At 34.5% G+C, this 23978-nt stretch overlaps 1 protein-coding gene across 1 annotated transcript; it reads right to left on the bottom strand.

Annotated features, from left to right (window-relative positions):
• Window positions 1-1938: 1938 nt before the first annotated feature.
• LOC128190534 (sodium- and chloride-dependent taurine transporter-like) lies at window positions 1939-22186 on the bottom strand. The gene is made up of 15 exons (XM_052862612.1): window positions 22042-22186; window positions 19834-20037; window positions 13011-13142; window positions 12306-12450; window positions 11751-11951; window positions 10482-10614; window positions 9606-9740; window positions 9149-9252; window positions 8875-8999; window positions 8642-8754; window positions 8421-8558; window positions 7827-7929; window positions 3358-3458; window positions 3093-3263; window positions 1939-2575 (listed from the first exon to the last, which is right to left on the bottom strand). Exons 2-15 carry the CDS (start codon window positions 20009-20011, stop codon window positions 2474-2476), a joined length of 1881 nt encoding a protein of 626 aa, XP_052718572.1. The 5' UTR covers window positions 20012-20037; window positions 22042-22186; the 3' UTR covers window positions 1939-2473.
• Between the last annotated feature and the right edge of the window lie 1792 nt (window positions 22187-23978).

The following is a 23978-nucleotide window of genomic DNA, read 5'->3' as shown; positions in this document are numbered from 1 at the left end:
GAGCCTTAGACTCGGGAAGGGAGGTGCGTGCAGTGTTTTGTGATATAAGCAAAGCGTTCGACAGGGTTTGGCATAAGGGTTTGCTTTATAAACTTCAACAAGCCGGGATAGGAGGTAAACTTTATCTGTGGTTCGAAAATTATCTCCAGAGTCGTAAATAAAGAGTTGTAATAAACTCATCAGCATCGGGTTGGTGCGATGTAAAGGCTGGTGTACCCCAGGGCTCAATATTGGGTCCATTGTTATTTCTTGTATATATAAATGATATAGTGTTTGACATAAGATCCACTATCAAATTATTTGCAGATGACACCACCTTATACATTATTGTCGATAACCCGGTCATCGCAAGTAAGACGCTAAATAGCAACCTTGACAAAATTTACAAATGGTCTAATCAATGGTTAGTTACCTTTAATCCTCAGAAAACTGAAAGCTTAACAATTAGTACCAAACGAAACCGAACTCTACATGGACAAAAGATAAGTGAAGTGTCATATCATAAACACTTAGGATTACATTTTTTTGACAATGGTCAATGGTCATATCACGTTAATATTGTCGTGGCGAAGGCATCGTCTAGGTTACACATTCTACGACGACTCAAATGATTATTAGATAGAAAATCCTTAGAAAAACTTTACTTTTCATTTGTAAGGCCAGTCATTGAATACGCAGATGTAGTCTGGGACAATATCTCAAACGATTTAGCCGATAAACTCGAAAAAATCAATATTGAGGCAGCTCGCATAGTCTCAGGTGCGACAAAACTCGTAAGTTTAAATGATCTGTATCGAGAGGTTGGATGGGACACTCTACACAATCGTAGACAAAAACATAAACTAATCAAATTCCACACCATGGTCCATAGAAGTGCTCCAGATTATCTATCTTCTCTAATCCCCTTAAGAATCAGTGAAACACATCATTATCCCACAAGAAGATCGCACTGCATTACTCAACGAAAGTCTAATACAAACCACTATTCACAATCTTTTCTACCGTCCACTACAAAGCTTTGGAACGATCTTCCGATAAGTGTCAAAGAAAATCCTTCAGTCTCCAATTTGAAACGTGTGCTTAACTCAAACTGTTGTAAAACCCCATGACACTTTCTATTTGGTAAGCGCACAGAACAGATCTTACACACACGACTTAGACTCAATTGTAGTATACTTAATTCGCATTTATCTGAAAAACATATAATAGATAATCCTAATTGTGCCTGTGGACAAATTGAAACAACAATACACTTTTTATTAGAATGTCCTCTATACACTGATGCAAGGAAAAAATCCATTGACCCATTAAGACCGGTCACTTTAAACATTCTGTTATTTGGAGACCCAGATAGAAATTATTCCTATAATACAAACATTTTCAGACATGTACTTCAATTTATTTCTGCTACTAAACGATTTGTAACTTAATTCCACTTATTACCGTATTGTCGATTTTGTTTTTTGTTTTTGCATCGTACGACTGTTTATTACTCGGTCACTTTTAATGTTGATTCAAGTTATGATATCTCTCTCTGTATATTTTCTATCATATTTTTCCCTTTCATTTTTTTTGGTTAAATTTTTCCACCTATTTCATCTTTTTTTCATTTGTTGTTCCTAATATACTTGCCATTCAGCAAGGGCAATTATTGTTTTTAATAGTTGAAAGTCAACTTAAGGAAACAGATTAATATAAGTTGTAACAACTTGTTTCCGAATCCTGTTTGTATTATTTATTGTCTATATTGATGTACAATTCAAATGAAATAAAGTTTAAACTAAGTTATTGTTGAAAAAATATATGTAGTGTTTGAGTATCATATGTTTGAGCAGTCAAAACATTTATTTTGACTTTGCCAGCTATCTTCTATACACTTTACTTACAGGTAGTGGTGTACACGAAACGTCGTTAAATTGAAGGAATCCTATACCTGAAAAAGGATTATAACCAATATTTATTGTTGATACATGTATACTGTTATCAACAAGTGAAACTTATAATTAGAGAGAAAGAACTCGGGTAATATCAGAGGAGTTCCATTTTTAATTGTTATTATTTAAATTGCGTTACCTCTAAGAAACAGTTATACATGTAATTTACCAACATAAACAAGGGTCAGTAGGATTTTTTCTCAATCAATACGTCAATATATTAATTATATTAATATCAAACAATACCTTTCTAGTAAGACAAAATCACTGAAAATTGTCAACTGTACTTGAAATTAAAAATCATAATACTAAATTTGAAATGTTCCGTGTTGCAATCATTTTTACGAAATCGGTGATGATACATATATGATTTTATTCTTAGAAATATATTCTAGTACATTGATGCCAATACCAAATTCCAGTTGATTTAAATTTGAAGCGGAAACCACCAAATCCACTAGCACTTGGCTAAGAAGAATTATGATGATTCCACAGTACTCAAAAGATATTATGTATACTATGATTTATATCGATATTGGTTAAGTCTCGATTTGCTGTAGCAATAAGGCACCATCTTTGTTCCTCGACTTCTTAGAAATTTGATCTTTTGTTAGTTTTGGTACAATCGCTTTCTTAATTCTCTAAAACATAAAAGAACCTAAGTTTATGTTAACAGTCAAAATGTAGTAAATAGTTTTAAGATGTATGTTAAGTACTACATCCATTATGATATCATAATTCACATGTTTGTAGCTTAAGAAAAATATGTACAAAAAATAATGTTCTTGCTATCGAGTTGAAGCAAAAGACACCAGGAGATCTATATTCAAATAGGTTTGTTTTTTTTAAATTTCACAATTTCAAATGTAACTATTTTTCTTTTATTTGCAGTTACCAATTATTACATATTTTTTTCATTGTGTTTATCTAAAATAATTAAGCTACAGAATGTTAAATGTATGAAGTATCATCGAAAAATTCATTTCTCATATTCATTCATCTGTCGGTGGGTTCTTCTTCTTTTTTTTTTTTTTACACATTTTGCAAAGAAAGTTGGTCACCAGTTTTCAAGCGTCCGAGATTAATCTTTCTTATATTCGTTTCAAAGCAACAAAATTTATCATCAATACAGCAAAACACCAAATTAATGATACCGACCTCTTTGATTGGACCTTTGAGTGATAAAAGTTTGCCCACCACGTAGAAAGGTATACAGCACATGGACACCAGGGCCAGCATCAGTCCGAATCCTTGGGCCCAAGGAGGGTACTCGTACTCATTATTGTATTTCAAGGGTTTAAATCCAATCAATTGAAACGCAAAAATACCCTTTAAAATCCACAAAGATTGACATCTTAATGATTTGTGCACAACTACTCGGCTAGGTATCAAATTAAGTTGATTATGTAATATTTAAACTTACTGTGCATACAAGAGGTGTGAGGTACTTCCAACATATATGGAACCATTTGTTGATTCTGTATCCTATCATTACCTCTATGGCGTCGTTAAACTTTTCTGAACCTACGTAATGAAGAATCAAAGTATTGAAGTACTGACGGGAGTTGATTTTATCGATTGTTATTTATCTTTATATTTTGCTTGGCAAGTAGTTTATAATCTCTATTTGAATTGCACACATTTTTATAATATGAATTCTCGGACTTTTCCGATAAGAATTTCGAGAAAACCTCTTATGAATCATGTTGCCTAAGTTTTAAAAATAGAATTGATTTCATCAAACTATGTATCGGTATTCGAAATATTTCAAAAAGTGTATGGATCCAACCAATAATGAACTCTAGTCTCGTTCACCCAGATGCTCGGCTGTCTCCGTTAATCTCCGCCAAGCAAGAGATACCAAGTCACGTGATAGCTTGATGATGCGACCTCTAATTATAGACTGACTCTCTGCTTGTCGGAGATGTTCGGAGACAGCCGATGGTTGAACGAGACTATATTGAACTCTGGAGTTGGAATACATACGACTGCAAAACTCTTCTAAATTGTTCATACTGTTCAAAATCTGACTATTTCTTAGGTATTTTTAAATAAGTTTCCTTTAAAAATGCTTCAGCGTACATTACATCGAATTTATCGATTATTTTCAAGAACTAACTCTTGTCAGCGGTGATGATTTGTGCTTAGGTTCAAACACTGTTTCAGTTTCGGTTTGCCAGAGTAACTGCATAGGAGAGTTGATTAAAATCAACTCCCAAAAATGACATTGTAATAGGGTATTAAAACTCTGCAAGCCACTGGTATGTTTAGGATGTATGTTAAAGGACATATCGCATGTTTTTCAATTTTCGGAATTTTTTAAATAAAATCATTCTATACTCATTAAAAATGAAGTTTATTAATGTTTTCATACAATATTCTGCCTAATTCGTGAGTTTGAAAGCGATGAAATTCAAATGTCGCGATATGCATATTTTCTCTCTCCATCTACCCGCCATGATGTGTGACGTCATATGCGACCCCGAGCGAGAAGGTGCTGTTAGCCATCTTTGTAATCGGATTAGATTTAAACGACAATTAAACTAATTATCACCTATTAAATTGACGATAACGGGACATGATGGTGTTCTGTGCCTCCTGCGGGTGATTTAGCCACCGAAAATGGGGATTTGGACTGTTGTTTTTTAAAGTTTCCCTTACGAAAGTATGCGGAAATCTTGTGACAAATAGGAACTATCTGTCGACGAGAGGATTTATAAATAAACATTCAATTCATATATTATTAATTATATGGTACATTTTTGAAATTATAGTTTCATAAATAAATCGTATTCATTTCTCAAAAAGAAAAAAATAGAAGTTTAGGCACAGTGGCCTGTGTACAAAACGCAAGTTCATCGGAGAAAAATAACGAGAGGGGACGCCATTTTGGATGGCTTGGGGTAAAATGCTGACGATGGACCCTCCACTTTGGAGGGTCCATAGTGGAGGGGGTGGAGCTTTGTGTGTCAATCTTAATTTAGAATCTGTTTGATCTGTCATTCCAATTTCATCATGCACCTAATAGCTAAAACATATGGGTTGTTTATTAGAAATTGAAAAAAAAGGAGAGGGAGGTCCTTACATTTAATGAATTTAGCAACTTCTAATGAACTTTATCAGGATACATAAATTACTCTATGTTTGTGTAACAATTATTCTAAGTCCACTGAGACTGTGAACAGGAAGTTAACTCACCTCAACGTTGGGAGAGATTTATCTTTTTTCCCCGAGTAACAAATGTTAATATAGTAATAGTAAAAAAAAATGCTATGGATGTGGACAATTATTCACAGAAAATTTTAGAAAACCACCCAATGATCTTGTTCTCAAACAGTATGATACTGTAATATTTTTACTACCGGGTATATACATTTTGTGTAGAACTAATGAACAATAAACCCACCAAAATGAAAGTGCCACCATTTGTCATCGTCAATTAGGGAAAAGAAGTTTTATGTGCTTGTGTTTAAAAGTCATATAAATAAAACAATGTGCCCCATTTTGTTGCTGATAACTTAATTGGAATGACAGATCAAACGGACTCTGAATTAAGACTGACATACCAAGCTCCACCCCCTCCACTATGGACCCTCCAAAGTGGAGGGTCCATCGTCAGCATTTTACCCCAAGCCATTTTGGATACCGCCTCGCTTCATTAGCTGTTTTCTTTTTCTTATTGTTAAACAATACGTTCATGTATACATCTGTTTTGTATACATGATTTCTTCATTCATACATGTAGCTCACCTCTGCAGAAATCATAATTTTAGTACGGTGGGTGAGATTTCTGTGAGTTTTATTTTTTGTGGGAGAAGACGTGGATCGAGTTGTCGATATTGATTGTTTACGCGAGAAATAGACAAAGTTTGTTGATATACATGTATACGTAAATGGATAAAAAAAATACGGAGATGGGATCTTACAGAAATAAACAATAATTAAGGAAAACGTTCTTGCCTGTTTTTAGAATCCAGTGTAATATAGAGTAAACAACCTTAGAAAGTTGTGATCAGTTACTGCCGAAGAAACCAATTAACTTCTTGTGCACCACAGTTTTACAATAATGGACATTCTGAGTCGTTAGGAACGCCAAAAATCAACACTGTTGTAGATTTTAATAAATAAACACCTTTAACAGATTTATTTGAGCTACAATCCTTACTAAGTTGTGTTTACAATGTTTACACGTCGATCAATTTGATCGTCATTGCCGACTTCATCGTCGCTTTTTCGGCAATATCATCGTTTTTTATCCGTACTAGTGGCTCAAACATGTACGACTGAATAATAAGATTCTTTTAATTTAGTCAGCATGTAAAAAAAAACAACTTACATGGTGAATGAATGTCAAAATTTTAAGAAGATAATGCTAATCCTACAATTTGTTTACAATCAGCTGTTCGAAGAAGGTCGCATGTGACGTCACTGTACCACGTGACACGCTATCTAATTAACGAGTTTTTAAACGATCGGGGCTATAATTCAAATTGATATTATGGCTAATTACCGCTTTTATACCGTTAACAAACTGTTAGGAGTAATTATTAGATACACAAGGAAGCCAAAAAATGTAAAATGTCGTATACTTTAGAAACATGCGATATGTCCTTTAATATGAAAACAATTGCAACCAGAAGGTAATTTACTTCACTTCATAAAATTGTACAGAGATATGATAATGAGATACAAAAAGAATTGAGGTACAACTGACAACGAGTTTATATATATATATATATATATATATATATATATATATATATATATATATAAAGACTTTTGGCAAATAAACTACAAAATGCCTGCAACGAAGTAACTTCTTATACTTTATGGTATTCCAATCACGTGTGAGATGATGTCCAAACGCTATAACTGAATTTTTCCTTAAAGGTAATTATTGTGATAAATAACTAAAAACCTACTTCCAACTTTCCGATAAACATGCCCGAAATAGCAAAAATGAAAGTAAGGTGGTGGACACGCTTTGGCGGGTCCAAGTCAGGGGTAATTTGCATCAAAATGTATGCTTGCGATGAAATGATATTGAATGATTACGCAAAGATTGAATACATTTACTGGAAACTTATTCAAAGTATTCATTTGACAAATGTTGAATTATTAAAATGAGCCAATTCGTTTCTTAAATGCGCGATTTTAGTTTTGATACTTATTTGCTTGGGAAGCCCAACCTCTTGTGAGAGATTGGGATAGCACGTTCCAGACCGGGGTAACCAAGAACGCGGGTTGACTAATTAACGTCATGGCGAAAAGTGTAGGACGAGTTTATCATGCATCGCGGGCAGATACATTTGATCGGACATCTTCGGTTAACACAAAAAAAGTAAATAAATAAAAGGGAATGATATAAAGCGATTTTAATTTTGATGGGAAATTTTTTTTTCAGAACGGGGTGCCCCAGGAACGCGGGTTGACTAATTAACGTCATGGCGTAAAAGTGTAGAACAAGTTAAACGTCGTGTAGATACTTTGAATCTGGCAACTTTGGTTTAAAATATGCAAATAAATGGGCATACACTAGCGTTTTAATACTTTCATACATTATTATACTACGACAAATAACACAGTTATCCTTAGACATTAATTTGTAAACAATAAACAGATTGTGTTTAACGTGATAAATGATGTACCTAGTATGCATAAAACGGAGAAGTTTTAATTGGGGCAACCAGTTCCCCCCCCCCAATTTTTTTTAATAATAAATATTACAATAACTATAAACAATTATAGTAATACAAATTATATGGAAATTTTACATCTAGTATTAAATTTAGAGAGAAATGCACTAAATACCCTCTCGCTGGTATATAATACATTGTATTTAGCATTGTATCATAAATATCAACGTCTATATAAGAATATATAAATATTTACCAAATATCCATCCAATTACAATGCTTTCCCAGAAGCATACCCAGAGTAGGACCACGCCACTAGCTGAATAGTAGTCGTATAGCTGGAAGACGTACATTCCTCCCTACAAGGGTCATTGGTTAATTAATTGATTATATATTGGTTAATTAATGAACTTAAAGGATTTACTATTTACTGTGAATCATGTGACATTATTCTCTTAAACTACTTAAAAAAAGTATTGCAAATTGATCAAACTCATTTAGGCGCCTATTTCCAAATAATGAAAACAATCGAATATCATTGTGTTATTACGAAATGATTAAGGGTTTTATATACTTGTAGCTTATCATATAGATTTTTTTTGTTTGAAATCCACAATAATTAATATCAGTTTATATACATCGAATTTTTTATTGCCTTCTTTACTTGTTCATGTAATATTTAGATTCAACACAACAGTCATCCGATCTGCTTTTTAATATAGACCGAGTCAAGCCAATTTATCATTAAATAAAAGTTTAGGAACGATGTATATTTCATTAAAATCTTTAAAACTTATTATTTTGTTTCCCCGTTTAAATTGTTTGTAGTAAAATATATCCGTATACCTACCCTGGACACCATCGAAAGTCCCATTGTGTACCATAAAAAACACAAAACTGCTGTCAGAATCATTCTTCCTTTAGTCTTATACAGCTGTCGTGGAAACATGTCGCTTATATGTGCTACCACAGATTCTACCATCACAAACTAAAACAAATGTTGAAACTAGAACTGGATTAACTTAAAAAGTTTTTATTGTAATCAATATCCTGATATATACTATTTAATACCCCACTGTCAATTCCAATTAAAAACAGCATCAAAAAGAATAGGATGGCCCAAAGTTGAGGAAGAGGCATCATGGTGACTGCCTTGGGGTACACGATGAATACTAAACCAGGACCTAGTTGTACAATCAACAATATGGTTGAGTAACATGCATAATAATATTTGCAAATAAAATAATTTCATGGCGCTTTCATATCATAAGAAGTTTTCGTGTTTAAATTTGCTGTATTGGTACCTGATTCGGCGACTTGGTCTATGTCCACATTTTGTTCATGTGCCATAAACCCAAGAACAGAAAACACCGCAAAACCACTGAGGAAACTGGTACCACTATTGATACCCGCTACAATCATGGTATGCCTGCAAAATTGTAAAAACGCAATCAAGTTTTGCAGTAAAGCTACATGTAGCTGTGCAACTACTTTTATGACTGACCTGTCTTAAAGGCAACCTAAATTATGTTTTAGATAACCCGAGACATGGTACATAGAAAATATAAAGACACTGACTTGTAAAAATCTGTATGAAAATCGTTGTAGCTTCCCAGACTTATCATGGCTCCAATGGCGATAGCCGCCGAAAAGAACACCTGTGTCCCTCCGTCAATCCACACCTGGTAAAGGGTAATTATCCAATGAAAATACTTAGTCTTAAACAAGATAACTAAAAGAATTTTCAAGTGCTGGTTTGTTAATATCAAAGAAGACATTAAAGTTTAAACACCACTATCAACTCTTTTTTATTCATTTGTTTTGTGTTAAATACATGCATGTACATGTGTACTACATGTACTACACATGTGTTAAATACATGCATGTACATGTGCACTACATGTACTACACATGTGTTAAATACATGCATGTACATGTGTAATACATGTCATTTGCTAAAATATGTGAGACGTGTTTTACTACTACTGGATGGATACTGAAAGATACTCTGAAAGAGAAAATCATGATAGTTAACCTGAGCGTCCTGTAAACGGCTAAAATCGGGAGACAGGAAATACTTGATTCCGTTTCCGGCTCCAGGTAGAGTCGCACCACGGACCAACAGTATGAGCAGGATGACGTAAGGGAATGTAACCGTGAAGTAAACCACCTAAACTAACAGAACCTGCGTAACAATCATAAATCACCTCCATCGCATTCACAAGTTATAAATGTAATGTACGAGTGTCGTAGTGTCAAACAAGATATTTGAAATATACGTCAGATCCGGTATATATGCTTTTAAGTAAAGTTAGTTTATACAGTGTATTTGGTAAACTGCATATATCAGGATTTATTTATTTGATAAACTGTCTTGACACATTCACACCAGAACGTGAACCCAAACTAATTAACTAAAAATCACTTTCTGATAAAGACGGACTAAAAACAAAAGGTGATAAACTACACATCAAATTACATCAATAACAACAATTATTAAACACTGTTCTAAAAAAAAAGTTGTTTACTAAAACAAGGCTGATTACGTACATATCAAATTTCATTTTAATTCTTTCTGCGCCTGTATGGGAAAAGAAAGAGATGTGATTAATATTGTTGTTAGGTTTGTAAACTAACAATTTCAGTTATTCTCATTTTATTTGTAACAAGCAATTTTCATTTTTTTTTTAATAATTAACGTTAGTTTTTCTTGTTTATGCTTGACTACGAATTGGGTGACGAATTATAAAATCCTTTTATAATACAAGCTTTTGTGTTTGTACATTGAATCATACGTTAAATTCGTTACAGTTTTGAAGAATTGCAGATGTATGGTTGTACACAGATGAATTTTATTTATTTATTATCGATTTGAAGCTGAAATTGTTATCAAAAGATTTTAATGACAAACCTTTCCGCTCCATTTGACACCCCTCCATACACAGAAATAGACAAGTATCCACATCACCAACAGACAGACAGCCAATTGAGGCACAATACCCCCACCATCTTCTATGGAATCCGAGATTTGGATCACATGGTTTCTTATTAAAAAAAAAAATTAAAATTATATTATTTTACTTGGCATTTTAAGATTATTGGATGGATTTTATCGAAGTTGAAATGCCCTTTTTCCTTGGTGTACAATAATAAATTATAAAGATGATATTTGAAAAGTCTGTATGTAACATGCAGATTATGAAAGTTTTCATTTGTGTTAGAACATTATTTTACAAGAAAAAGTAGAAGATTATTATACAATCCGTTTAATGATTCCCAATATGGCAATTAACAATTCAAAACAGCAAAACAAGATGATACCTTTGAATATTAGCTCAGAAGGGGAAAATGATGACCCACAATTGTGAATCAGGCCTGAATTATGACCAGCTTGACAATGTTATTGCAATTCCGTCAAAATACCTTCAGAACTATATCTTTACAGAGAAAATTACTCGTAGATTGACAGACCATAGAGCTTCAGTTTCTCGCACATTAATTGATATTAACGGCGCACAGAAAATTAAGCTAGCGCACAGAAAATTAAGCAAGTTATGGACTAGGCTTTATTTTCTGGAATACCGTTATTCCGTGAAAATACTTCTAAAAAATACGAGTGAATTATTCACTCAATGTACTGCTGATGCGTTTGCTATACATGTCTCAGCTTTTCTCTTTACTTTTGTAAAATATCTTAGGATATTTGCGATAACGAGTACTTTGTACAGACTGTGGCAAGGAATAAGGTACATGTAAATCATATAATTCTATCCCATTTATTGTGCGCCGTAAATTGCAATAGTTTGTATTTGAGGCAATGTAATTCTACTTTCTGTTAATTCGAAAGTTTTCCACAAAGTTAAAGACCTACAGCTATTCAAAACTATGTAAAAATAATCTTTCTACAGGTATATTGAGGCATAACACATGTATCAAAGCAACACAAATAGGTAACAAAATTGAAAAAAAAAAAAAAAAGGCAACATCTTTGCTTGAAGTATTTCTTTTCACATCCCTGTGTATGCAGGTTACTCAAAACTTTTTCTCTATCATGATAAGTTTTATTGATTTTTCTTACAGTTCCAAACTGCGATAAGCAGCAGGTAATCTTTGTGATTTGTGTGACATTAAGGATAGGTTATACAGAAATCAAGGACTATATACATTAGATAGAACTTACTCCCAGAACTCGACGGCCGGGTCTACAGCAGTGACATTACTCATGGAACAGTTTGTGTCGGTTGTGTTAATCAGGCTGTTGTGCAGAGTTACATTTATCAAGCTCATGTTTTCCAATGTTTGCCCATTGCTGATTGAAGAACTGTATTTACCTTCAGATGTACAGAGTCGTTTCTGTAATTCTTCATTTGACGATGCACATCTAAAATTTATACTTTATGATAAATCCATATGACTGTCTCTAGAGTATGGATAAATAAATGTGTATAATATCTGTATGCATATACGTGAATAATTTTAATAGAGTAAGAAATGAAAATAAGCCTAAAACAGAATTATAAAATCATGTTGTTATAAAGATATGGCACATTGAAACTATGCATGCAGTACGAAATAAGATATTGGACAATATTTAAAACATGTTAAAAACTATTATACCAAATCGGTCATAAGTATTAATCATCCGGTAAATCCGGCGTGTTTCGTTACTAAAAATTTTAATTAAAGAAAGGATATTGAAGAAACGTCTCCTCATTAAGAATATACTTAAGAATACCTGTATGTGTTCCAGGTATTGAAACAGGAACCCCACGGTATCTCCATCGCCACACTGGCATACATGTAGTATAGACCCCAGGCCAGAATCACTATGTAGTACGTAATGGACAGAAAACACATCAGAAATGTAGCAATTCCGATACCTGGAACAGAACATATAATCATTCATGAAGATTTTCATGAAATATATCCATACATAATAATTCATACTTTATGATATTGTTGTTTTTATAGTTAAGATTTCATGAATATTTCTTTTTAAATTTGTTTCTTTCATCTAGTACAACAAGCCCTATAGATAAAGTCCTGGCTTAAAAAAATGCAGTTGATTTGTAAACGTTGATTGATTGTTGCCTTTCTCGATTCAATTGTTTATTTAAAAATATTATTAATCCCAAAATTGTGTTTCTCCGATATATGTGTACTTTACATGTACGAAGTCCTAAACTTACATAATTTTTGTGTGAAAAATTATACATGGGGTTACAAACAATATCAAATTCAAGACAGATATGAATAAGTCAAACATTCTATTTGACCCGTTACCTCCCACATTCCAATTTCTTCATTTCGTAAATGAAGAAAAAAAATTCCTAAAAATGAAATTGCATAATTATCTTTTTGGTTAAAAAATGCTTGTACCAATCGGTAGTCACAAAAATTACAACAAGTAATTAGAAACTCTATAATCATAAAGGACAACCTTGAAACAAAGGGCAGATAATCCAGGACTTCAGGCCTCCTCTGGACATGTATTGACCCAAACCGATTTCTAGTAACATTACTGGCAGTGCTCCACAGAACAGCATGATTAAGTATGGTATCAAAAATGCTCCTGAAATTTAAAATAAAACCAGTAATGAAAATATTGTTACTTTAACAATGAACTGAGAAATATGTAAGCATTAGGAATCTGTGTACAGTTCGCATCTAATCAAGGAAGTGGCGGGTGTTGATTTCATTTAAATATTAATGATATGTTATTTTGCATGGCAAATAGTTTTTTATATATATTTGAATTACGCCCATTTTTTACAATATGAATTCTCAGACTTTTCCGACATTTCTAATAGTGAACCAAATTTTAAGTGTCAGTCGTCGTGTTATAAGCGAGTTACAAAGCTCTCAATTCTTGTTCGTGTAAACAAAGCTACGTCATGTTTTTGTTTACGATTTGAATGTTAAGGTGATCATTTCAGTTTTAGACCCAAATGAATGCAATTATTGCTAGGAACTATTTACTTATTTTTAAACAAATTAGAACAGAGATAAATCAGCTTGAAAAAGACATTTTACCCGTAAACAGGGCACGAGCATTGTTTACAGGACGAAGAATTGTTAGCCCTGTATATGCCTTTGACTCTACGACTGACTCAAATTTGGTCGATCATTAGAAATGCATTTTTAAAGCAGTGTAAACAATTCAATGGAGGGGGGGGGGGGGTGAAATTTGACCGAAATCGTGACCATGCCCCTTTAAAGATAGAATTAAATACATCAAACTACGGTATCAGTAATCTAAAAAATATCTTAGAAATTGCATGGATCCAAGCAATATTGAACTCTAGAATCGTTCCATCAGACGCTCGACTGCCGGAGAGACTCTCTGCTGTCGGAGATTTACGGAGACAGCCGAGCGTCTGGTTAAAAGTGACTTCATTGAACTCTGGCACAGGAATACATACAACATAAAAATATCTACATTGTTCGTACCATTTAAGATCTAACTATTTCAAAGTTATTTATGAATAAGTGTTCTTGAAAACAATTCCTCAGTATTCTAGTACATATCATAGAATTCATCGCCTATTTCTAAGAACTAAGTGTTGTCAGCGGTGATGATTTATGTTTAGATCCAACACTATTTCACTTTCGGTTTGCAAGAATTACTGCATAGAAGAGTTGATTAAAATCAACCCCCAAAATCGTAGTTTTATTTGCTATAAGATCAGTTTAATTTACAGAGGTTTTTTGTAAAATTGGAATAAATATTGTTGGACAACAATAAACCTATGTAGTAAATCGATTCTGTATGACATCGTTAGATGAATAATAAATGAATGTTTTCAGTAATCATGGTATTTCATATGTTCACCTACCAGTTATCAGCTTTAGAAGACAATTTTTATTCTAATCAGTGATATTTGTAGGTTCTCCAGGTTGCTTAAGTTGAGCATCTAATGTATTGATTTATCCCAGTTACCAGTAGTTCACAGACTGGTTGCGGTGGGTTATTCCGGTGATACAATAACTTTAATATATGCAATTAATATAAAAGGTACTTGTACATGTAATTAGTATCGTATTATATCAATAAAATTCATATGAATAACATTTATATTATAGGAATGATACTCCTAAAAGCCTCTCCTCAATTTTTTTACCAAATCTCGAAACTTCTGTATTTTACCTATTTAAAACAACAATCATTTTTGATTATGTAAAGCACCAGGCTGAAGCTAGCAGCCACTAACAGCAGCCACTAAGCCCGTAGAAGCTAGCAGCCAATAAGGAAATTCATCAAAGTACTGAGAGTACTTGAACAGAAAAATTATACTTCACTTAATTATCGACATATTTAAATTAATATCAAAATGATTAATGCTCAATAATTTGTACGAGCATTGACGACTTCCAAAGCAGTAAAGCTCGCCTGGATAAGAGTTATAAATGCTTCTATGTTGGATAGAAATGAAATACGTCAATACGGGTCATAAGTTATGAAAATAATGCTTAGTGTAGACTTATTGATACAAATAGAAAAACTTCATATGCATCGTATAAAGTGATATGCAAGCGTATTATGATATAAACGAAATGATCAATTAAAGTAAATTAAAAGGCATAAAACGATACAAATACAATAAAAACCCAAAGCCAACTCAGTGTGGCAAGATAAATTGTTTACATCAAAGTTGAACATGTGCGTGTTTAAAAATTTATCCTCGGGCCTTTTTACTCCCCCGGAAACAACATCAATCGAAAATTAAAAAGACATCGTATTATCACGAATATGAGACAGTAGAACACCCAGCATTGTGATTTTATTGTCATATGAAAATTATTATATATCGCAGTCAAAAACAGCGAAAATCATCAGGTGAAATTGGGATTATTTTGTCTCGGCCATGTTGTCTCGGCCATGTTTTGACGTGAACCTTCGAATACAACATTCACAGTGAAAAGGGTCGGTTTAGCTCACCCGAACTTTGTCATATTTTAGCATTTCACAATGATATAGGGGTTAAAAGTGGTCCATTATCTTCTTTATCTTTGAAGTGTGCATCAAACGAATCACAGGGTAGTGTAGGGGGCATATGGGGCTATTATTTCCCGGTCTCAAATTTAGGCTGTAGGGGTACCACCAAGTGGCTCCCAGGGGTTTCTGGCTCAATTCAGGGGTTTATATCTCACTCGAGATTGGCCACAAGAACTTGGTAACACTAGGATTAGGTAAAGGGCCTCAGGAGGTATTCATTATAAGCGTTAGAGGGCACCTATGACCCCTGCAAGAGTCCAGTTAGCTCACCCGAACTTTGTCATATTTTAGCATTTCACAATGATATAGGGGTTAAAAGTGGTCCATTATCTTCTTTATCTTTGAAGTGTGCATCAAACGAATCACAGGGTAGTGTAGGGGGCATATGGGGCTATTATTTCCCGGTCTCAAATTTAGGCTGTAGGGGTACCACCAAGTGGCTCCCAGGGGTTTCTGGCTCAATTCAGGGGTTTATATCTCACTCGAGATTGGCCACAAGAACTTGGTAACACTAGGATTAGGTAAAGGGCCTCAGGAGGTATTCATTATAAGCGTTAGAGGGCACCTATGACCCCTGCAAGAGTCCAGTTAGCTCACCCGAACTTTGTCATATTTTAGCATTTCACAATGATATAGGGGTTAAAAGTGGTCCATTATCTTCCTTATCTTTGAAGTGTGCATCAAACGAATCACAGGGTAGTGTAGGGGAGCATATGGGGCTATTATTTCCCGGTCTCAAATTTAGGCTGTAGGGGTACCACCAAGTGGCTCCCAGGGGTTCTGGCTCATATCAGGGGTTTATATCTCACTCGAGATTGACCTAAGGACTTGGTAACACTAGGAGTAGGTAGAGGGCCTCAGGAGGTGTTCATAAAAAGCGTTAGAGGGCACCTATGACCCCTGCAAGAGTCCAGTTAGGTCACCCGAACTTTGACATATTTTAGCATTTCTCAATGATATAGGGGTTAAAAGTGGTCCATTGTCTTCCTTATCTTTGAAGTGTGCATCAAACGAATCACAGGGTAGTGTAGGGGGCATATGGGGCTATTATTTCCCGGTCTCAAATTTAGGCTGTAGGGGTACCACCAAGTGGCTCCCAGGGGTTCTGGCTCAATTCAGAGGTTTATATCTCACTCGAGATTGACCACAAGAACTTGGTAACACTAGGATTAGGTAGAGGGCCTCAGGAGGTATTCATTATAAGCGTTAGAGGGCACCTATGACCCCTGCAAGAGTCCAGTTAGCTCACCCGAACTTTGTCATATTTTAGCATTTCACAATGATATAGGGGTTAAAAGTGGTCCATTATCTTCCTTATCTTTGAAGTGTGCATCAAACGAATCACAGGGTAGTGTAGGGAGCATATGGGGCTATTATTTCCCGGTCTCAAATTTAGGCTGTAGGGGTACCACCAAGTGGCTTCCAGGGGTTCTGGCTCATTTCAGGGGTTTATATCTCACTCGAGATTGACCACAAGAACTTGGTAACACAAGGATTAGGTAGAGGGCCTCAGGAGGTATTCATAAAAAGCGTTAGAGGGCACCTATGACCCCTGCAAGAGTCCAGTTAGCTCACCCAAACTTTGTCATATTTTAGCATTTCACAATGATATAGGGGTTAAAAGTGGTCCATTATCTTCCTTATCTTTGAAGTGTGCATCAAACGAATCACAGGGTAGTGTAGGGGAGCATATGGGGCTATTATTTCCCGGTCTCAAATTTAGGCTGTAGGGGTACCACCAAGTGGCTCCCAGGGGTTCTGGCTCATTTCAGGGGTTTATATCTCACTCGAGATTGACCTAAGGACTTGGTAACACTAGGAGTAGGTAGAGGCCTCAGGAGGTATTCATAATAAGCGTTAGAGGGCACCTATGACCCCTGCAAGAGTCCAGTTAGCTCACCCGAACTTTGTCATATTTTAGCATTTCACAATGATATAGGCGTTAAAAGTGGCCCATTATCTTCCATATCTTTGAAGTGTGCATCAAACGATTCACAGGGTAGTGTAGTGGGGCATATGGGGCTATTATTTCCCGGTCTCAAATTTAGGCTGTAGGGGTACCACCAAGTGGCTTCCAGGGGTTCTGGCTCATTTCAGGGGTTTATATTTCACTCGAGATTGACCACAAGAACTTGGTAACACTAGAATTAGGTAGAGGGCCTTAGGAGGTATTCATAATGCCTCATTAACCCCTATATCATTGTGAAATGCTGTAATATGACAAATTTCGGGTGAGCTAACTGGACCCTTACAGGGATCATAGGTGCCCTCTAACGCTTATTATGAATACCTCCTTAGGCCCTCTACGTAACCCAGTGTTACCAAGTTCTTGTGGTCAATCTCAAGTGAGATATAAACGCCTGAAATGAGCCAGAAACCCCTGGGAGCCACTTGGTGGTACCCCTACAACCCAAATTTGAGACCGGGAAATAATAGCCCCATAGGTCCCCTACACTGCCCTGGTATTTGTTTGATGCACACTTCAAAGATAAAAGAGATAATGGTCTGCCTTTCACCCCTATAATTATCTTTGTGAAATGCTAAAATATGACAAAGTTCGGGTGAGCTAACTGAACCCTTGCAGGGGTCATAAGTGCCCCTAACGCTTATTATGAATACCCCTTGAGGGCCTTTACCTAATCCCAATGTTTCCAAGTTGTGGTGGTCAATCTCAAGTGAGATATAAACGCCTGAAATGAGCCAGAGCCCCTGGGAGCCACTTGGTGGTACCCCTACAACCCAAATTTGAGACCGGGAAATAATAGCCCCATAGGTTCCCTACACTGCCCTGGTATTTGTTTGATGCACACTTCAAAGATAAAAGAGATAATGGTCCGCCTTTCACCCTTATATCATTGAAATGCTAAAATATGACAAAGTTCGGGTGAGCTAACTGAACCCTTGCAGGGGTCATAGGTGCCCCCTAACGCTTATTATGAATACCCCTTGAGGTCCCCTTATAATCCCAGTGTTTCCAAGTTGTGGTGGTCAATCTCAAGTGAGATATAAACGCCTGAAATGAGCCAGAAACCCCTGGGAGCCACTTGGTGGTACCCCTACAGCCCAAATTTGAGACTGGGAAATAATAGCCCCATAGGTCCCCTACACTGCCCTGGTATTTGTTTGATGCACACTTCAAAGATAAAAGAGATAATGGTCCGCCTTTCACCCTTATATTATTGTGAAATGCTAAAATATGACAAAGTTCGGATGAGCTAAACCGACCCTTTTCATTGTCATGGTTGTATTCTATGAAGGTTCACGTCAAAACATGGCTGAGAGAAATTAATCCCAATTTCACCTGATAATTTTCGCTGTTTTTGACTGCGACATATGATAATGTTTATGGAAATGAAATCACAATGCTGTATGTTCTATTGTCGCATATTCGTAATAATACGATGTCTTTTAAATTTTCGATTGATGTTGTTTCCGGGGGAGTGAAAAGGCCCGAGGATAAATTTTTAAACACGCACATGTTCAAGTTCGATGTAAACAAATTATCTTGCCACACTGGATTGGCTTGGGGTTTTATTGTATTTGTATCGTTTTATGCGGCCTTTTAATTTACTTTAATTTATCATGGCTTTTATATCATAATACATTTGCATATCACTTTATACGATGCATATAGTTTTTCTATTTGTATCAATAAGACTACACTTAGGATAACATTATTTTCATAACTAAAAACCCCTATAGACGTAATTCATTTCTATTTAACAAAGACGCATTTATAACTCTTATCCAGGCGAGCTTTACTGCTTCGGAAGTCCTCAATGCTCGTACAAATTATTGAGCATTAATCATTTTGATATTATTTAAAATATGTCGATAATTAGGTAAAATATAATTTTCTGTTCGAGTACTCTCAGTACTTTGATGAATTTCCTTATTGGCTGCTAGCTTCTACGGGCTTAGTGGCTGCTGTTAGTGGCTGCTAGCTTCAGCCTGGCATGTAAAGCTATCCACTGAACAATTAAGTAATCGAGTAAATCATAAGGATATAAGTTAATGAATTACAAAAATCACCTTTCATTGAAAATGTCCAACACTATTATTGTTTACCTCAAAAGTTCACATCGTATAAAATTATTGGCGTTTGATTAAAACACATACAGATTTATCTCCCTTTTTTGCCAATCAAGGCGACCACTTATGTGAAAACTCGAAACACTTTTGACCAACATACTTTTTTACGCAAAAAATCATACAAAAAGATGAACATGAATATTGTCGTTAAAATAGAATGGGATGAGTAACATACCTCCTCCATTTTTGTAGCAAAGATATGGGAATCTCCAAATGTTGCCCAAACCAACTGCATTACCGATACAGGCGAGCAGAAAATCAAGCTGGCTTGACCATTGGGCACGCTCCTTCAAGCATTCTATTTTGGGTTGTTCGATTTCCACTGAAGTCTTCGGTTTGTTTCTCTCATCCATAGTTAATACTGGTGTTTAACATTAATCTGCAATGTTTATAAGTAAAATATCGTTTGCATTTTTATGAAAGTAACATTTGGGTAAGTTTAAAGTGAAGTTGGTTCTTTGTTTCCTCTTTCCATATATGATATCTGCACACTATTGTACAGACATTGCAATTATGTATCTAACCCCCCCCCCCCCCCCCCCCCGCCACTGGTTGGTTTTCTCGTTACGGCCATCTATATCTGGCAGAAGGTGGAGGTTTAAAAAATGAAAATGATATTTCTGCATACATTATTAAAATGCAATTTTTAAAATGCATTTTGCTCTCAAATGTGCACAGCTCGTAGTCTTTTCTTTTTACTTTCTACCTCTTCTGGTGTTTACAAATAATCCTCATAGTCAAAACCAATAAGGTGTATTTATAATGTTCTAAAACATTTAAAATACAGTTTCCTGTTTTGATGCACATTTGATACAGGAGTTACCTCCCTTGACTTAGATGCTCATTACATTTGGCTGAACTTTTAAAAATCATTTTTTAAGCAATATGCTTTTATATTTAGCAATATAAAATAAATTAAAAAAGATTATTATAAGTGGAATTCAACACAAACCCACTAAATAAATATAATTTATTTTAAATATTAAGCCATATGAACTCAAACTTTTATTTAAATCACTTTGAAATTTGAGGGCGATACACCCCCTTAGTTACAAAACGAGATAGATTGATCTAAGATTTGAGAGCAACACAGCCCTAGCACCAAACAGCTGTCTCACCTAGTCCAAAACACAAGATTTTTGTGCTGATCCACCACTAGTGTGTGTGTGTGTGTGTGTGTGTGTGTGTGTGTGTGTGTGTGTGTATATATATATATATATATATATATATATATATATATATATATATATATATATATATATATATATATATATATATATATATACACACACCATCGTTACATTCTCACTTTCATTGAACCTAGATTGATAGGTTCAAAACTTCAGAAAGGAATAAAAAGCAACACTAATTGTAAAACGTTAGTGCTTTTATTTCATACCTGCAGACGTTTTACAGTCGTTAAAATGATAGTTTGATGACTTTCATTTCACACAAAGTTTGCCTATTTGCGGGCAAATGCAAAAGTGTAAAATGTCTACTAGGTTTCATTTGTGTGATTCCATCATTAACGTTTTGAGTTAAGTTGATGAGAAGATTTTTTTTTACAGCAAGTGTAGTCTCTACAATTTATGCCACGTGTCGAGGAATCTCATATATGTATTTAATTAAGATCCATCGTGTTGGAAAAAAATAAGATATTGTAATGATCACCTCTCCTTGCCTGAAATCTTGTAAAAAGGATTATGAAACCTACATGTATAATTTTGGTTAAAAACTCTAAAATCATAATAGAGTGTATGATCTGATATTGAAAAGGTGCAAGACTGAAAGGAAATAATTTCCCCATATTTGTTAGCTTTCAAGACAGTCTTTGTATGTATGTTTTCATAGACAAGCTAAGTGAAGATGGCTAATATACATAATATTTAAAACAATCTCCAATCCCCAGGGAACAGACAGAAACTTTTTTCTTAGGGCATTTATATGAAAAGAAACATGAAAATCTACCTTTTTTCTCTCATTTCTCATCCTTTCAGATTTCCAATATTTCATCTTTATAATATTTTCACCATCGATAGCTGGCATTTATATTAAATACAACCACACCCGTCTCGACATCAGAGGTGAATTTTAAACATGAGGCGAAATAACGCGATACCCTTTTATGTCGTTTGTTTTGCACATAAATCTATTCATTGAAATTCGGATTGACTGCGAAAACTACGACAATGTCTATTATTTTACAAATATTGAACATAACCATCGTTTTAAAGCGTGCACAAAATTTGATATAGAATTGGACCAAGCAGCTTTAAGAATTTATTGCACGCATTTTTCAAAATTTATTGTTTAAGATTAATTGTTATATTTCATTTTATCAATACGAAAGAATAGAATATAAAGACAGGCATACGTATTATACCTTTTGTTCTTAATTTTCCCGATCCCTTAAACTTCCGCCAAAATTGACATTCACAGTATCATCATGCCTGTTCTTCGTATATAGTTACTCTCTAAAGATGTGAACAAGCACTGCAAATATATGTGTACTAATACATATTTATGTACATAGCACTTAATCGGATACATTCAATCAGGATTAATAACAAGAGAATTAGTTGTGCAAACCTAGTTGTACAAATCCTGTATCCGGTGTCAAATATGACAAAGACGTCAGCAGCAGATGTACGTGTAACCTTGACACAATTTCAATCTTAGGGAGCAGGCAAAATTTGTCACAATGATGGAAGCGGTAGAAATAAAAATTCATTTTAAAAACATTGACATGTCCCATGGCTTTTACATTGAGAAAAATAGATGTTGTCCATGCCTTTACGCTTTAAAAAAAGGCTTTAAATAACAGTTTTAATTTCAATTTGTACCAATTTTGCTCTCCGATTCTATCAAATAACATTAAAGCCCGAGGGGCTCGTAACATAAAGCATGCTAAGATTTTGACTTAAGTAGGGTCATAAGTAGGACTTAGGCGGAATCTTAGGACCTACATAAGTCCTGCTTAAGTATGTCTTATACCGTAACATAAAGCAAACATAGCAATGTCCTACCTAAGTAATGTTAAAAAGTAAAAACGTATTTTTCATTTCTTTTGTCGAATTTGAATGTATTGGTTTTATAGATACACGTGCATGACATCTTTGATATTAGATGGGGTAGATGTAAATGTACAGACACAACATTGTAGGTGGCATGAATATATATACATATGTGCCTAAAATTTCTAAAAAGCTCAAAGCGATGGATCTCGGACAATATATTCAGTCATTGTTGTTGCTTGTTTATTTTGACGAATATTTAGGTCTTTCCACCTTTCATGTGAAAGACCTTTTGTATTTCTTATGTTTTTTATTATTTTTAGGTCTTTACACCACAGTGTAAAGGCCTATAGATATTGTTCTGTTTATTAGGGTTTTCCGTTTTTCAACGGAAAACCCTTCTGTTATTCTACTGTTTCTTATTAGGGTTTTCCGTTTTTCAACGGAAAACCCTTCTGTTATTCTACTGTTTCTTATTATTATTTTTTTTTTTCCCGCAAATTTTGTGCACGAGATTTCTCGAACATTTTTTGTCTGATTGCTATGAAACTTTCAGGGTATGTAGATGATATTAATATCTCTAGACGTTTTTTTCAAATTTTTAAAATTCACTTCCGGTTATGAGTTATTGCCCTTTAATTGAAATTTGGGGGGTCTTTTGTCCAGAGTTGATCTCGGGAACTACAGATGATAGATGCATGAAATTTGGCAAAATTGTCGGTAACATTTTATAGTTTTGCTGGCATGAAAATTCTGGTAATTTCTTTGTTAGTTTTTGAGCTATTTGTCGCCAAAGTTTAAGATTTTTTCGGGGCTGAAATTGTGTTGCTTTTTGTATTATAACCTTTAAACTAAAAATGTTTTGTTAATACATATAGAACAAAAGTTGTTTAGAATAACGAGAGCTTTCATTTAAAATTAGGAAAAAAGGGCTGGCCCCTATAATTAGGGGTCAGCAGCTCATACACGTATTTTTCTGATAGCAAAAATCGTTATCATTTTATGAAAAAAAATTAATTCAGTTATTGTTAATATATTAAATAATGTCATTTGGTATCAAATTAAACAAGTTCTGTGCTATATTTTTTTTCAAATTTCATATAACAAATATGTGAGAATCGTACATGAACGAGTTAATATGTCTACATAGACACACAAGCGAACAAATGCCACATTAAGGCCCAGGAATTTACTGCATTACGTTGTGTTGCGTCTTAGATAAATTGTTGTGATTCAATTTCATTTTTTTCATCTATATCATTTATGAATTCAATGAACACACATTATTTAAACGTTCTATGTGCAA

Source organism: Crassostrea angulata, chromosome 6 (genome assembly GCF_025612915.1).
Source record: "Crassostrea angulata isolate pt1a10 chromosome 6, ASM2561291v2, whole genome shotgun sequence".
In the NCBI taxonomy this organism is placed as follows: domain Eukaryota; kingdom Metazoa; phylum Mollusca; class Bivalvia; order Ostreida; family Ostreidae; genus Magallana; species Magallana angulata.
The sequence above is the reverse complement of the archived record's forward strand: the minus strand, read 5'-3'. Positions and strand labels throughout refer to the sequence as shown.